The following is a 15449-nucleotide window of genomic DNA, read 5'->3' as shown; positions in this document are numbered from 1 at the left end:
ATGGATATATAAGTCTTGTGCTGAGGTGAGACATGTGAGCTGGGAGGACTGGGAATACAGCTTTAAGCATCATCAGCATAATGGCAATTGAAACCCTAAGAATGGTTGAGATGACCCAAGGAGAGTGTGCATAGAGAAGAGCCCTGGAATACCAAAATTTAAAGTTTTAGGAAAAAGGAGAGCAGTTTACAAAGGGGACTGAGGAGAAAACCAGAGAAGCATTATGAAATATATCAAAGAAAGTTGCAAGGAAGGAATGGCTAATAGCTCAGGGCAGTCAAACTAGATAAGAACTGAAACTGTCCAAGGGATTTGGCAACAAGGCAGTCACTGGTTGTGCTGGCAAAGCAGCTTACTTGGAATTTTGGGCCTGGAAGCCTAGTTAGGAGGGTTGGGGAGTAAGTGGGAGATGAAGAGCTGGGGCAGCAAGGGTACATTTATCAAGACTTTTGTAAAGAGTTGCTTACAGATGGTAGATAGGGTTGGAAGCAAATAATGTGCAAAGGACTATAGCAGTTGTTTATAGAAGGGATGGAAGCACAAAGGAATGCAGATGCATGGAGCAGTCAGAAAAGACTTTGCAGGGAAAAACATGCTTAAGCTAATCTTGAAGAAGGAGGGACTGGCATTTGTCTAAGAAGAAAGGACTTTTCTGGAAAAAGAAATGGTGTGTGTAAAGGCAGGGAGGCAAGAGAAGATATAGCCATATTTAGAGAATTCTAAGTAGTTCTGTTTTGTACTATCCCCTCCTTCATATGCCCTTCATTCCAGCCAGACTGGACTGTTTACTTGGACCCAAAATGAGGCTGCCTTTGACCTCCATGTCTTTGTTTACACTGCTCTGTTCACCCAGAACACCTTCCCACCCCTCTCCCCCTCCTCACCAAATGTCCAAGTTTTCCTCACCCTTGTGGCCCAGCATGAATGCCAAGGCCTCCATGAATCTGTTGTGAACATCTTCTGCCTTCTCCTCCAGATGGGAATAATTTCCCCGTCTGGGAATTCTTGTAGCATTGTATTAGTATTTCTCTTATGGTGTTCCTAATGAAGCCTTAGTTACTCAAGGAGAGATCCTTGAGGCCAAGAAACATCTTTCTATTGGGACCCATCTGGTATTACCTTCAGCACCTGACACAGAGCCTTGTACTTAGCAGGCCTTTGGTGTTCAGTGGTTCTCAAAGTGTGGACTCAGGACCAGCAGCATCAACAGGTCTGGGAACTTGTAAGAAATGCAAATTCTCTGGTCCCACCTCAGACCCACTGATCCAGAAACTCTGGAGGTGGGGCCAGCAGTCTGTGCTTTAACAAGCCCTCAGATGATGCTGATGCAGCTAATGTTTGAGAAGCACTGGGTTAGCTGAAGGTCTCCTCTTTTTCTTTTTTTTTTGGAATAGAAATTTGCAACCGCTGTTCCACTATGAGCACTTCCCTTGAGTTTATCTGAGAAGAGCTTTAAACTCAAACACTCTGTTCATTATTTGAAAACTCATTTCCTCATTTCCATGTCCTTCTGTTTATTAACATCTATGTAAGAAATCTTTTATTAGCAAAAGAAATTTGAACACTAGGGAAATGGTATTCTTGTGTTTTAGGGGACTCAAGCATCGCTGGGTGTAGTAGCATCCAAGAATTAAACAGGGAATCACTGAGGTTTGAACTTACCGATGGCTAATTTCCTACGCTCCTCTTCTTTCTCTTTCTCCTATGCGTTCCTTCCTCCTCTTCCCTTTCTCACTTTTCATTTTCACATTTAAAAGTGTCCTATGTTACAGTTCTCTGAGAGTATGCACTTTGGAGAAAAGATGCTGTAAACATCTCCAACATTTGCGATAAAAATCAAAGATTTCCCAACAAGTTCAGGTGGGTTAGCCCAGAAAGTTCAGAATGACTGGGGACGCATTTCCATTTCGCTCCTATTCTTTCAGCAGCCCATCACTTCAGAGAAAGGATTTCAATCAATGTGGAAAGACATCTTTCCTTGGAGTTAAAATTCACTTCAAACCATTCTGGGTATATTTACTGCTGGGTGAATTTCGGCATTTACTGCAGGTGTCAGCTTCCTGTGGTGTAAAAAGCTGCTCTGAATTTATGCCGAGAATTTTTGAGCTTTTGTGTCGCCTCAGCCCGAGGTGATGATCAGATGAGCTCTGGGCTAGGCAAAGGTGTCACAAAAGCTCACAAACATGGCTCAAACCAGCGGTAGTCCTTAATGGGCAGCCTGTCCTTTGCTTAACATATGAGCACTTTCTCATCAATTCTAACACTCACTATTCACTTGAGAATGCTGTGTGTGTGTGCATGCATGTGTGCATACAGCACTCACAAGTGAACATATATATATATATACACACACACACATATATGTGAAAAGAAGGCTGAGTGAGGAGAATTTCAATAGCACAAAAGACTTTTTAATTTACTGTAATGAATGCACAAGTACAAGGGTCAGCCTTGATACAAATCTCATAATACCTGTATGCTTTTAATATACACGAAAAAGAGAGAATGGGAGCAAACATGCCACCACAGCATATGCATACCACAACACACACATACATACTTCCTTTGAATATACAACATTGCAGTAGTGGGAATAATACACATCAGAATTGCATTTTATAATATATAAATACCAGTTAGGTCACTTCCCCAGTCTCTTAAATGTTTGGGGAAAAAGAAGGATATATGAGAATTGAGGAAATAGATCTTCCAAGTCTTAAAGAAATAGAAATAAGATTTTTCTCCTCCTATAAATATCTTCATAGTTTTGATGATTCTGTTCCAAGGAAGCATTGAATTCCAGGGCTTTAGGAAGTGTAGTCAGCATCCAAAGAGATATCAAGAGGTAAAATTCTTTACACTTCAGAGTCTGCTGTATCTTTGCCTTTTTATCCAGTTAGGTTAAGTTCATTGATCATTTGCTGGTTAAACAAATGAGTCCTAAAAAATGATGAGAAAGTGAGTAATCGTTTCTTTCTGTTCCAAATATATCATGCTCCAGCTCTGAAAGATTCTCCTGAGAAATCAGGCTCATATATAGTATCTGACATTGCTTTCAGTGTCATAACTATTTGGGACAAGTTTAACTATAAAAGAGTGATGTCCTATTTTTAGTCTCAAAATGTTGACATCTAGATTATAGTGAATTCCTTTTCACTATGAAAGGACAAAGAGAGTCCTCTTTTTCTCCATGTAAGCAAAATATGAGTTTTAAAAGAGAATTTCAATCTGTAGAGCCTAGAAGAGTGGACTGTTTGATTAATTGGATGTGCCACCTGATTTTTCTCTGGCCCCGACTCACTGCTTCATCTGAATGTATAACATAGAGCACCATTCCAAGGAGCGTGGTCAACTTGGTGGGTGATGCTAATTTACAAATAAGCATGACACATGTGAGCCTTTGGGGAAGGGGAGGAAAAGCCCAGTCACTTGGATGACACAATTTATGTAAGAGGAGTGGAAAGCCGGGACTCATTTTTGTTCCTGACAGTTTCCTGAGTGTCTAGGCTCAGGAATCAAGAAAACCAACCCCCATGTACAAACCAGTCTTATTGAGGTGGGGCATGTTCTTTTCTATACCCATCTCTTCCTCTAACTCCTGATACTGAGCTCTTTCCCAAGGTCTTGTATCCTCAAAGTTAGGATGGAAAAGGAGGGAGGCTCTTCACTCCACTCTAGGAGGGCAGTGCAACTAGTCCAGGCAGAATTTAGGTCCACAGCAGTTTCCAGAGCCAACAGCCATAGGGTCGCCCCTAGCTCCAGCCTGACCATGTCCTAGCACTGCCCTACTTGGCAATTTCCAGGTTATTTCCTTCTGGTCTTTCTCCAGCCTCTAGCACACAGACTGACCAGTTCTACTCCAACAGGTTGTTTCTACCTACCCTCTCTTTTGGACTGTACTGTTTCTTAAAAACCCAGCTCATTGAACCAGATGTGGTTTACCAGTTTATTTCTTCCTCTACTTGTCGTCATGCTGAAAATTTCAAACCAAAACTTATGAGTTCAACAGCTAGCAATGTTCTCTGAATGCCCTTGTGTAAAGAAATGTATGGAAAGTGCTAGGGAAGGACACATCGAGGAATAGTTGAAACTTCTTCCTGAGGCATAAAGTAGGTGAGTGGAGGCAATGGTCCTATGTAAAGGAAAAGAGTTAATAATAGCTATATTCACTGAGTGCTTCCTCTATACTAAGCTCCAACATCACCACCCAAGCTAAATGTTTTTCATAGATTATTTCATTTAATGCTCATCTAAGGTATTATTAAATTCTGTTTTACAGAAGGGGAAACTGAAGCTTAGTGAGTTTAAGTTCCATGTTGAAAGCCACAGAGCTAGTAAATAGCAGAGGCAAGTTTAGAAAAGAAGCTAACCTTACTCTTACGCGTGGGCTCTTTCTAAGAAGCTCTACTTCTCTCAGCTGAAAGATTGCCCAGAAGCAGTTTGAATTTAGTTCTAAGCAGTAGTTCTCAACTGTGGGCTATTTACCCCTCCTCCAAGGAACATTTGGCCACATCTGGGGACATTCTTGGTTGTCACAACTGGTGGGAAAGTGCTACTGGCATCTAGTGACTAGAGGCCAGGCATGCTGCTAAACATCCTACAAGGCTCAGGACAGCCCCAAACAACCCAGAATTATTTGGTCCAAAATGGCAATACTGCTGAGGTTAACAAAGCCTTGATTCAAACAAGGGTGCATTTTTAAAGCCAATTCATAAAAAGCAGGTGATTTTGTCTGTACCTCACTCATCTGTACTTTCTGTCCCGTCACAGATGACAGCAGCCTTCTAAATCTGACTCCCTACCCCCTGGGTAGAAGACGGAAGAGAAGGTTCTTTGGGCTGTGTTGTCTCGTCTCAAGCTAGGCGATTCCTCCTGGAAACCCACCATTGGGAAGACCTGAAAATATCACAGAACCCAAGGACCTCCAGTCAGCCGCACCACAGTTATTGGGTTTTGACTATGTTTTCTATGCTTCCTTATTGCTTTGATCCGCCTCCCCTGCCCTCTTAAATGATTTTACATTTGAAAGCAGCTGCTGTCAAGAAAAAAAAAAGATTCAAAAAGCAGGCTGTTTTTAAAAATATTTTTAAAGCTGACATTGTGCATGTCTGCTCCAAACCATACCATGACAGAAGCAAGAATTATGATTTTTAAATTACTTAGAGGTTTTTTTTAAATGAATTATACAGAGAAAAATTATTTCATGTATGATAGTATATCTATAGCTCTTGCTGATCTCATGTTAACAATTTATCATATATGAAATAAGTCTTTAAACATAGAAACCTATTTAAAACTGCAAAACTGTGTTCAAAAATCCAATCTATCAATATCATTAGAAATAATATTATAATCAATCATATACCACTTCACCTATTGCTTTCTCTGCACTCATTTACATTTAGTCTTCCATTCTGTCAGAATCTAAGAGCTTCAACATAAGAATATCTTAATTTATAATGCAACAAAACCATATATGAAAAGTATTTAAATTTTGTAAATACACAATAACCCTAATACCTTCGTACCATGCATATGGGCAACTAATTTCCTTTTGATCCAATGTTGTCTTTTTCAGCTTCTTGAAGAGTGAAGTAATCCAGTTAGGAAATGGTGTAATACCATATCCAATTACCCTCAAATGTAAAATTGAATATTCTCACATTTTGTTCTAATTGAAATCTGAAGCATGATGTCTGCACATCAGCGTAGTGTTAAATCTTATAGGGCATGCTGGAATTAGCTCAGATCGTAAAAATATTTAACATTTTACATTGTTAATAAAATCTTTTTAGTTAAGCTAAGCTTGTCTCATTTTAGATGACTATGCAGATATGACTTTTCCAATGTGTACTTGGTGTCTTGTCTTATGCTTAGAATCTTGACAGCAGGACACATAAGCAATACTATATTTTAGAAAGGAGGAAACCACACGCTTTGTTTTTTGGCTCACAGATTTGTTGTGATCTTCCTCCACTAAACTTGTAACATGGTACAAATTTTGTTATATTTTCCCTTGTTCTTCCTTTGGCCCATTTCCCAGACAGAATTTCCCATGGGGTGAGAAATCAGACCTTTGGACTTCTCTTGTTTTCCATAAACTGAAAAATCCTAAAGTCAGACACGAGGCGCAACTATCTAGGACAATAAAAGGATGAGGTAGATGCCTATAAGTGGTTTATCCAGGATGCATCTTTAGTCCCAACCCCATAGTTTCTCAGTACTTATATGCACAGGCATTTATACGCCCACCAATGTTTTGACCTAAAAAGTAAATATGTTAAAGCTTTTAGCTTTAGTGAAGATGAAGAGAGGTAGAAATGAACTACCAGAATAATTATTGTATTAGGTTGAATTATATGAAATTGCTGATATTTGAGTGTTTTGACCTACAAAAATGACAATTTCATATAGTTCAACCTAATATCTGATGTTTGTGGAAATTATACTTGGAATTGTCTTCTGGCTTGAAGTGAATTGAAAGTGAAGGACTAAAGGGTTGGAAGAGATCTCAAAAGGCTATGCAGGTCTCTATTTACATTATACCAGCTGGTTTTTAGCCTTATTCTTGGAGTCCAGAGTTGTGTTCCAATGAACTGGTAATTAACTAATGCATGGTTATAGGGATGCTTGACTTTTATAAGAAGTACCCTTGAAAGTTTATGAAAAAAAAAAAAACAATTTTCTAAATCAAATATTTGTAAAAACAGTTTGTGGGAATATGCTATTTAAAGACACCTAGGGTAAATATTCCCTTGCAAGGCAGGTAACCACTTCCAGATTTACCTGGTCTGCAAACCCTGATTTTTGTAAATCAGGTTTGATTAAAGCTTAATATCCTTTCCTGAATGTGGTTCATTTTCATCCCCTGAGGTTAAATCACTTCAGGTTCATTGTTTTAGAAATTATAAAGCAGCCCAATTTGGCACGCTCTCAGCTCCTGTCTCTGCCCTCTCCCACCCTTCCACTATATTGAACCCTTAGCTTCAAATTAGTTCCTACTAATCCATGCAAAGTTATGAACTGATAAGCCCAACCTTGGTGTTCAGCACGTTATTCTTAATGCCTGAGCTAAATCACTTCTGCTTGGTTAATTTGTGCTCACTCTCGCCTTAGTCTCAGTGTGAAAGTAACACTTACCTTCTGTGCAATGTCCTTTGTACAACTGAAGACTGTTAATAAATTCAGGTCTCACCTCCGTGTCTGGGAGGGCTATAGTAGCTATCCATGGAGATGGGAATTTGTCTAATTCCCTTGCTGGGCTTTCCATAGCTAAGGTAAATAAATGCAGCCACCTTATCTTTTATTCATAGTGCCTGTTTCCCAGCCTTTGATCAGTTTTGTAGTTCCTGTGGACACACTCCAAGATTTATAGATCTTCTTTCACTAGCAGGTCCTAAAGTTAAATTTAGTGCTCAAAGTCTAATAACCTACACTGGCTCATGGTTGCAATAGGTAATTCACCGTCTCCCATTTGATATGCCAATGCATCTCTTTAGGAGCTGACCCCACCCTCCTCTCACCTACCAAAGGACTTTCTCAGGTGTAGTTCCATGGCATTTGGTTCTACTGTCTTGGCTTCCTGCTGGTAGTTTGCTCTCAGATTAGCAATAACCCTGAGGTGAAACAGAAAAGGATGCGAACTTTTTCTGGCACACAATCATCCATTTTACCACCATATTTTTAATACCCCACGTTGATTTTTTTTTTCAGATTGTAGAGGCAATATAAGTTCTTTGTGGGAAATCTGAAAAATACTACCAAATATAAAGAAAATAAAAATCATCTGAATCCCACCACAATCATATTCTTTCAAACCACAATTCCAGGCTTTACATCAGTTAGTGGCTGGGCCCAAAGGCACTTTTGGATAAAGTATGTAAAGAAATGCCTCAAGGCCAAGGTGTCACTTTAAAAAATCTGTCCACTAATGTTTTGCACACATCTAGGAACGGATTCACTGCACACTTCTGGTTGCACCATTGTTCAGGGGTGCAAAGAGGACTTTAGAACTAGCACGGCCTTGATGCCTCCTCTACTGAAAGCTCTTGAGGAAGCTCTAAAATCCTGCCAGATCATTTTGTTCCTCAGCGCTTTTGTAACAGTTGGGATACTTACTGTTTGGCAATACTGCCACCTACTGAAAGCTGGGCTTTAGAGTGAGATGGGAAAACGAATACACAGAGGATAAAAGCATCTAATTTCTTTTAGACAGCAAACAATGCCAGATTAACAATGATCCCACATGGAATTTCAGACTCTGGAAGTCTCAAAGTTGAAAGGATTAAAGATATCATCCAGACTAACTCCCACCCCCATACACATACCTAAGCAATGCCTATCATTTCTTTGTGTTCTAGAACATCACCAAATGTAAAATGCTCAACTTTCAGGTAAATATAGATAGGATGAGAAAAAGCAGTGATGCTGTTAGCCTAGAATAAATCACTAAAATTGAATATAAAGTCCAGAAATAAACCCAAGAACACAGAAGAATTGAGATGACATTTCAAATCTGGGAGAAAACCTGGCTTATTAAGTAAGTTATATTGGAATAACTGGTTAGCCATTTGTTGGGGGAAATATTAGATCTATACCTCATAACTTTCATCAAAATAAATTCTAGGTGAAGTAAAGATTTAAATGGTAAAGCACATAAATAAACATATAAAAGGACTAGCAGGCAATATTAATGAATGTTTATGTAATTTTACTGTGGACAAAAGGCTTTCTAAGCATGACACCAAAGGAAGAAACCACAATGGAAAAGATGGATGGATTTGACCAATTAAAAATGCAAAACTCCTATACAGTAAAAAATAACAAACCAAATTAAGAGAAAACAAAATTTGAAATACATGCAACAAAGAGTATAGGTCTCTGATATATGTCAAGAGCTTAAACTCCATTACCTTTGGGAAGTTTCTATGATCTACAGCCCCCTTCCCAGCCAAGTGTTCCCATTTCATTCTTTCCTCATTGTGCTTTTTTCATTATTGCTTGTTTAATAGTCTATCTCCACTAAACTGGAAGTTCAAGAAGGCCACAACCATGCCCATTCTGCTAACTGTCATATCCTCAAATCTAACACAGTGCTAGATGCAAAGCAAACACTGAAAACATGTTTACTGAATGAGTGAGTAATGAATGCACGAGTAAATGACATTTTATGACTCAAAAAGAATCAAACTTTCCAGTAGAAAATTGAGCCAAGAACAAAGACTGGCAATGTACCATAAATTAAAATAATGCACTAATAATAAGTATGAAAATATTTGAAAATACTAGTAATCAAAAAATGTGAATTATTATGATAACTCCTTTTTATGTATCAGAAAGGCAAAGGGTATAAAGAATTAAAGTTCCCAGGGACAGCAAGGAAGTGTGGAAATAAACATTCTCTCACAAAGTCAACAAGAGTGTAAATTCATTTGACCCTTCTGGAAAATATTTTGGCAATATAGTTTTAGTGTATGCCAAGTAATTCCACTTTAGGGAAATTCTCTTTAAACGGATCAGAAAAAAATGAACTAAGAAACCTTCATTCATTGTTCAAAAAGTATATGCAGGAAAGAAAGCTTACAGCAGCATTATTTGGAGGAATGGAAAAAATGTAAATAAGCCTACAGTATAGTGTTGGTTAAATATAGTAAAACCTTTCAATGGAATACTGTGCACCAGTTAAGAATAAGCACCATATGTATATTTATTGAAATGAACAAGCTATATTGTTAAATGAAAAAGGAAGTTACAGAATATCTATAGTGTGATCTCATTTAAAATATATATATATATACACGTGTGCATTAGAGTTGGAAAGGATATTTGCTAAAATGTTAACAGCATTTATCTCTGGGAGGTGAGATTTGGAGCAATTATATTTTCTTTTTGCATATCTGTAATTTCTGATTTTTCCACAATGAGCATGTAGTATCTGTATAATTTTTTCAGGGAATAAAGAACAATGTTCACAATATGTATTAAATGAAAAACACATGTTATAAAACAGTATGTATAGTATGACACAATATTTGTAAAAAAGAAAATTATATATAAATATATCTATGTATGTATATATATATGCATAAGAAAGCTAGAAGGACATACACTAAAATGTTAATAGTAGTTATTTATAGGTAGTGGGATTATGGGTGATTATTTTTTCTTTTTGCTTTTCTGTGTTTTCTAATTTTTCTACAATGAATATGTATTACTTGTGTAATAAAAACTAATAATAAAAGTTTTAAAAAAAAATGAAAAAGTGAAAGGGATGTGGTGACTCACCTTGGCCCTCATCCTCCCCACCTCCCCACCCCCTTTACTTAGTCCTTATCTTCAAAATGTGGGCAGTGGGGATACGGAGAGAAAACACCAGGGCACCATCACTTGTGAAGGTAAAACAGGGAGAGACAGACAAAGTGGGGTGGGGAGGAGGCAGGGGGATGGGAGGAAGAGAGGGAGAGGGTAAGAGAGAGAGAGAATTAAGTGAAAGCGAAGTCATAGAGGAGGATTAAAAGAGGCTTTGGAAACTTGTTCACTAACAATAGCTTATAGCTTATCGTCTTTAAATTTAGCTCAGTTTTCCTAATAGCTACGACAAAAAAAAAAAATACATTGAGTTAAATAATTTTATTTTCTAGTAAAAGGAAGTTATATACAGGTCAGGAGAGACATCTAGGAATTAAATTCTGACAGGAATGTACCCTGAGAAGTTTTTCTAAAGGCAAGCTGTTGCAGTCCAGCTAGTTGTCAAGGGCTGTACAGAACAGCCTGGAGTTACGCAGACTTTTGTGTGAGTCTCAGATGTATTGCAACCAAGTACACAACTATGGCTAGCCGTTCCAATATCCATTCTCTCCTTTCTTCCTTTAGTAACAGAGACCCCAAATTTCAGTAAGACATGGGCCACCTAAGGTGAAGACTCCACAGGCTTCGTTGGTTCTGGATGTGGCTATATAACTGAATTTGGGTCAATAGGATGAGTGTAATTGTATGATTTCTAGGTAACAACCCTAAAACAAGGGGCATGCATTTCTATGCTCTTCTCTTCACACTGGGCTGCAATGAGAACATGAGGGTAAGAGCTGAAATAACTGTCTTAGACCCAGAAATGGACACCACGTGAAGATGACAGAAGTGTCTTGGCAGACCTGGATCACCAATCTCCATACTGTTATCTGCTTCATTAAATTAATTAATTAATACTTTCTATCTTTTTTAAGGCATTAATAATGTGAATGTTTGTACAGAAGAAACTATTCACTAAATTAACTTCTGTTAAGCCTCAGTTTCCTCAGAGTAAAACGAAGATAATATCAATATCACAGAAGTTTCAACCAAATAACTGGCCAGTTACTTGCATAGAACCAAAGCTCTCTTATGAGAAAAATCAAACAAATGAAACATTGCGGGATATTGTGTGGCAGAATAGTGGACAAAGGGAAATCTTTTAAATAAATAGTGTTCTTAAATCAAATAGTCAATTGTTTCTATGGAAAAAAAATTAAATTTTACCCTTGCCTTATACCAAGTTAATTATTGATCTAAGGGTAAAAGGTAAAACAATAAAGCATCCAGAGATGATAAAGGAGAATATCCTCATACCCACAGAATTGTAAAATAGTTCCTAACAGGACACACATCACTTTGGCAAACTGTTCAACATTATCTACTGTCTTAGAAGATATGCATACCCTATGATCCAATAGTTTCACTCCTAGATAGAAACCCAACAGAAATGTATGTGCGTGTATTCAAAGACAGGTAAAAGGATATCCATAGTGGCATTATTTGTAATAGTCAAAAACATAAACAATTCAAAGATCCGTCAACAGAAGGATGGATAAGTAAATTATGCTATATTGATACAATAGATACTTGAGAGCAGTAAAAAGAAATGAACTCCATTACAGCCATATACAACCAGATGAAAGAATAAAACCATTATAATGTCAACTGAACAAAACCTAAGTGTTGCTTACTGTCATTAGCAACCAACACTCAGCAGCTGAGAGATGGGTGCTGTGTTTCAGTAAAACAAATCTGGGCAGCCACCAGTGCACCTAGAACACTCACCCCAGCACTGCTCAGATCCACTTGCTTCTCACATTGATTTTCTCCATACAGGTATAGCTTCTTCTGGATTCTGTTGTTGCAATTCACATATACAAAAAGAGGGATAGTGGGATAAAGCACAGCCTCTACTTATGTATTTGGTCCCAAGCCTCTATAGTTGATACTCATCATCTCCCTTCACTACCACCCATTCTAGATTCCCTTCATCTTAGTCTGCCATTGTTGCTTGGTATGATGACACAGACATTCAACTCCCAGGGGTCTGAGATCTGTTTACCATGCCCTTAGTCGGTGCTTGTTGTACTCACCCATTTACCGTTAAACTTGACATGAGCAGAACAAGAGGTGACCCACTGGGTCATCTGAGTGCCAAACATAGTCCTCTGTGACTTTAGTATGCTGCAGTAGCCTCTCTCCTCATGATCTCAGGGCCAATAACCTCTGTCATTATGGTCACTCTTTTTTTGCCTGTTAGTTTTCGGGCATGAGGAATCCAAAGTGACCAGATGGCAGTGGTAGGTTAAAGTTTAGTGGAACACTTATTTTCTCCACACCAGCACCCAGACATCAAGACCCCCAAATAGGAAGCACAAATTTCTCAGTGGATCACTGGGGTCCCTCCTACTTTCACCCCTTGATTTTTGGACCCATATATTCTGTGTATCAGTGACTCAAAACCAAATAGTCACCAGTGATTTAAAAAGTATAGTGCATCCTGAAGGTTAGCACCCAGTGTGGCAAAGTGCCCTCTCCTTTAAGAGGCCATGCCATCACTCTATTTAGATGGCGGCTTCTGCTTGGTGGTGTGTGTGTAGGAACAATGGATATCTTTCCCTGACTCTGACTCTTCAACCTCCCTCTTATAGGGACCTTCGTTGTTACAGTGGGCTCACTCAGATAATTCAGGATAACTTTCCCATCTCAAGATCCTTAACATAACCAGATCTGCAAATTCCCTTTTTCCGAGTAAAGTAAGATACTTACAGCTACCAGGAATTAGGACATAAACATCTTTGGAGGGCCATTATTCTGTCCACCACAAAGCCAACGCTGTTGGGTACATTCACAGCCTCCATCTCTGCCGGGAGCTGCTTTTTTTTTTTTAAAGATTGGCACTTGAGCTAACATCTGTTGCCAGTCTTCTTTTCTTTTCCTTTTTCTCACCAAAGCCCCCCAGTACATAGTTGTATATTCTAGTTGTAGGTCCTTCTGGTTGTGCTATGTGGGACGTCACCTCAGCATGGCTTGATGAGCAGTGCCATGTCCGCGCCCAGGATCCGAACTGGTGAAATCCCGGGCCTCTGAAGCGGAGCGTGTGAACCCAAGCACTTGGCCACGGGGCTGGCCCCAAGGAACTGCTTTTTGAATGCTGTATCATTCTGTGCTGCAGATAGCATGGCCTTGCTCTTGACTCTAAGGATCTGTGCCATGACTTTCTTATGAGAGTCTGCCAGAATCTCCATAGCATCTTTTTACACCCAGATACCTCTAGTACCATGGCTTCTGCCAGATGATATGACCCAAGGGACAGAGCTGCATACGCTGAAGCCTAAACCTGCTGCAGATCCCCTTCTTGCTCTGGGATCCACTTAAAACCAGCACTCTTAATATTAGCCAGTAAATGGGTCAGAGCTCTCTCCCCAGGTGTAAAATACACTGCCTCCCAAACCTGAAGAGGTCAACCAAGCCTCATGTTTCTTTCTTAGTGGTGCAAGGGACAGTAACTTGTTTTTACTTTGGAGGGGATGTTCCAGCATCCTACAGACCACTGGACTCCTAAAACTTTCATTGATGTAGCAGGCCTCTTAATCTTTGTAAGGTATATATCCCATCCTCTGGAGTTCATGTCTTACCAAGGCATTCAGAGTACTCACCACTTCACATTCACCAAGTCCAGGTAACGTGGTGTCATCAACTTAGTGGACAAATGAGACATTCTCTAGAAAGAACACTCAGATCAATAGGCTCAGACTAAGCTATCATGAGGCATGGTGAGGTCTTCTAGGGATAAAGAAGCCTGGTTCCAAAAGGTCTTCTGAGAACATGGAGTTATTCTGTGTCCCAGGTACCCAATCACTCAGTGATGAAAACAAATATTACACAAAGGGAGCACAGAGTGCTGTAGACGTGGGAGGTCTACTAGAGGTAGACAGGCCTGGTTCCAAAAGGTCATCTGAGGACACGGAGTAGAGCTATACCCCAGGTATACTGCTGCCATGTAATAACATTATACGATATTATATGTCCTCCATGTCCTCACTGTTAGATAAAAGCCCATAAGAGTATGGCGTAATTTGTAACAGGGCATATGCACTGGCTGGTTGATAAAACTCAGCCCGGGTTTTTAGGGATTTCCTCTCCACCTGCCCCCAGAAAAACCTCTGCTGGGGACACTGAAGGAGAGTTTCTTTATTGCAGGGGAGAAAAAAAGTAGCAACTCTTATTGGGGACTTACAGCCTCTCTAGAATCCTGATCCTCTCCGAACTTCTTGTATCTTTTTCTGTCCAATAAAGCACAATTAGTAGAGATCTTTGGAACTGTTTTGAAGTCTCATGACATACCTAAAGCTGTATTAATCTGTTCTAGTAAAGATACCACTTTCAGTGCAGTAGCTATTTCGGGGGCTTCCTGGTAAGTTTGTGGCAGTGCATTTCGTCTGCCATGATCCATCCAGTTTTTGAAGGAACCAAGCTGGTGAATTAAATGGGGGATATAAGAACCACCACCATGGAATCTATTCTATCATCTTTGATTTGTAATAATGTTTTTGATTAACTGTCTTCATGACTATGGAAGAAGCCTTCAGGAACTTCCACTTAGCCCTTCTTACTACAATAGCTCTCCCCCTACATGTCAAGAAATTAATGTGATGGTACTTTCCACTGCTAAGTATGTCCATAAAATTATATATTTGGGAACTAGAGAAATGATTATGAGGTGGGTCCATGGACACAGCTGACCCATTGTGAAGCAGATCTGGGCCAGCACTCCATTTATGACCTTACCTTCCTTTGTTCTTTCCCTAGTAGAAGTGAGGTCCCCGGGTATCAGTGTCAGCTCAGACCTTATGTCTGAAGTCCTTGAAAGATCAAGATAGTCTCCTTTCTCCATTGCTTGGTTAACTGGGTAAACAGCCATAGGACCCTTTGGGGAAGGACTGGAGGAATTATTACTGTATAAACCTTGTATATTCTGCTGGGACCATCTTAACGTCCATGCAGGTTCAGCTTCGGATAACTGTCCCAAGTCTGGAAACTGGTTTAAGAGACTGTCACTTTCCTTTGGGGAAACTGATGTCAGCCTTCTGTTCATGCATTTTTGATCTCTTCAAATTCTAAATATTAAGTAATACCCTGCCCACTTGTCTTACCCC

The 15449-nt window shown here is 39.3% G+C and overlaps 1 protein-coding gene across 1 annotated transcript in view; it reads left to right on the top strand.

Annotated features, from left to right (window-relative positions):
- RGS7BP (regulator of G protein signaling 7 binding protein) overlaps window positions 1-10102 on the top strand; it is a 101965-nt gene extending 91863 nt beyond the window's left edge. Inside the window, exon 6 of the mRNA XM_046670933.1 lies at window positions 4771-10102. Coding sequence (XP_046526889.1) covers window positions 4771-4862 — 92 coding nt within the window. The 3' untranslated portion in view covers window positions 4863-10102. The remainder of the gene's footprint in view (window positions 1-4770) is intronic.
- The last annotated feature ends 5347 nt before the right edge of the window (window positions 10103-15449 follow it).

This window comes from Equus quagga, chromosome 9 (assembly GCF_021613505.1).
Source record: "Equus quagga isolate Etosha38 chromosome 9, UCLA_HA_Equagga_1.0, whole genome shotgun sequence".
NCBI classification, from domain to species: Eukaryota; Metazoa; Chordata; class Mammalia; order Perissodactyla; family Equidae; genus Equus; species Equus quagga.
This window is presented reverse-complemented; position numbering and strand designations above follow the sequence as displayed.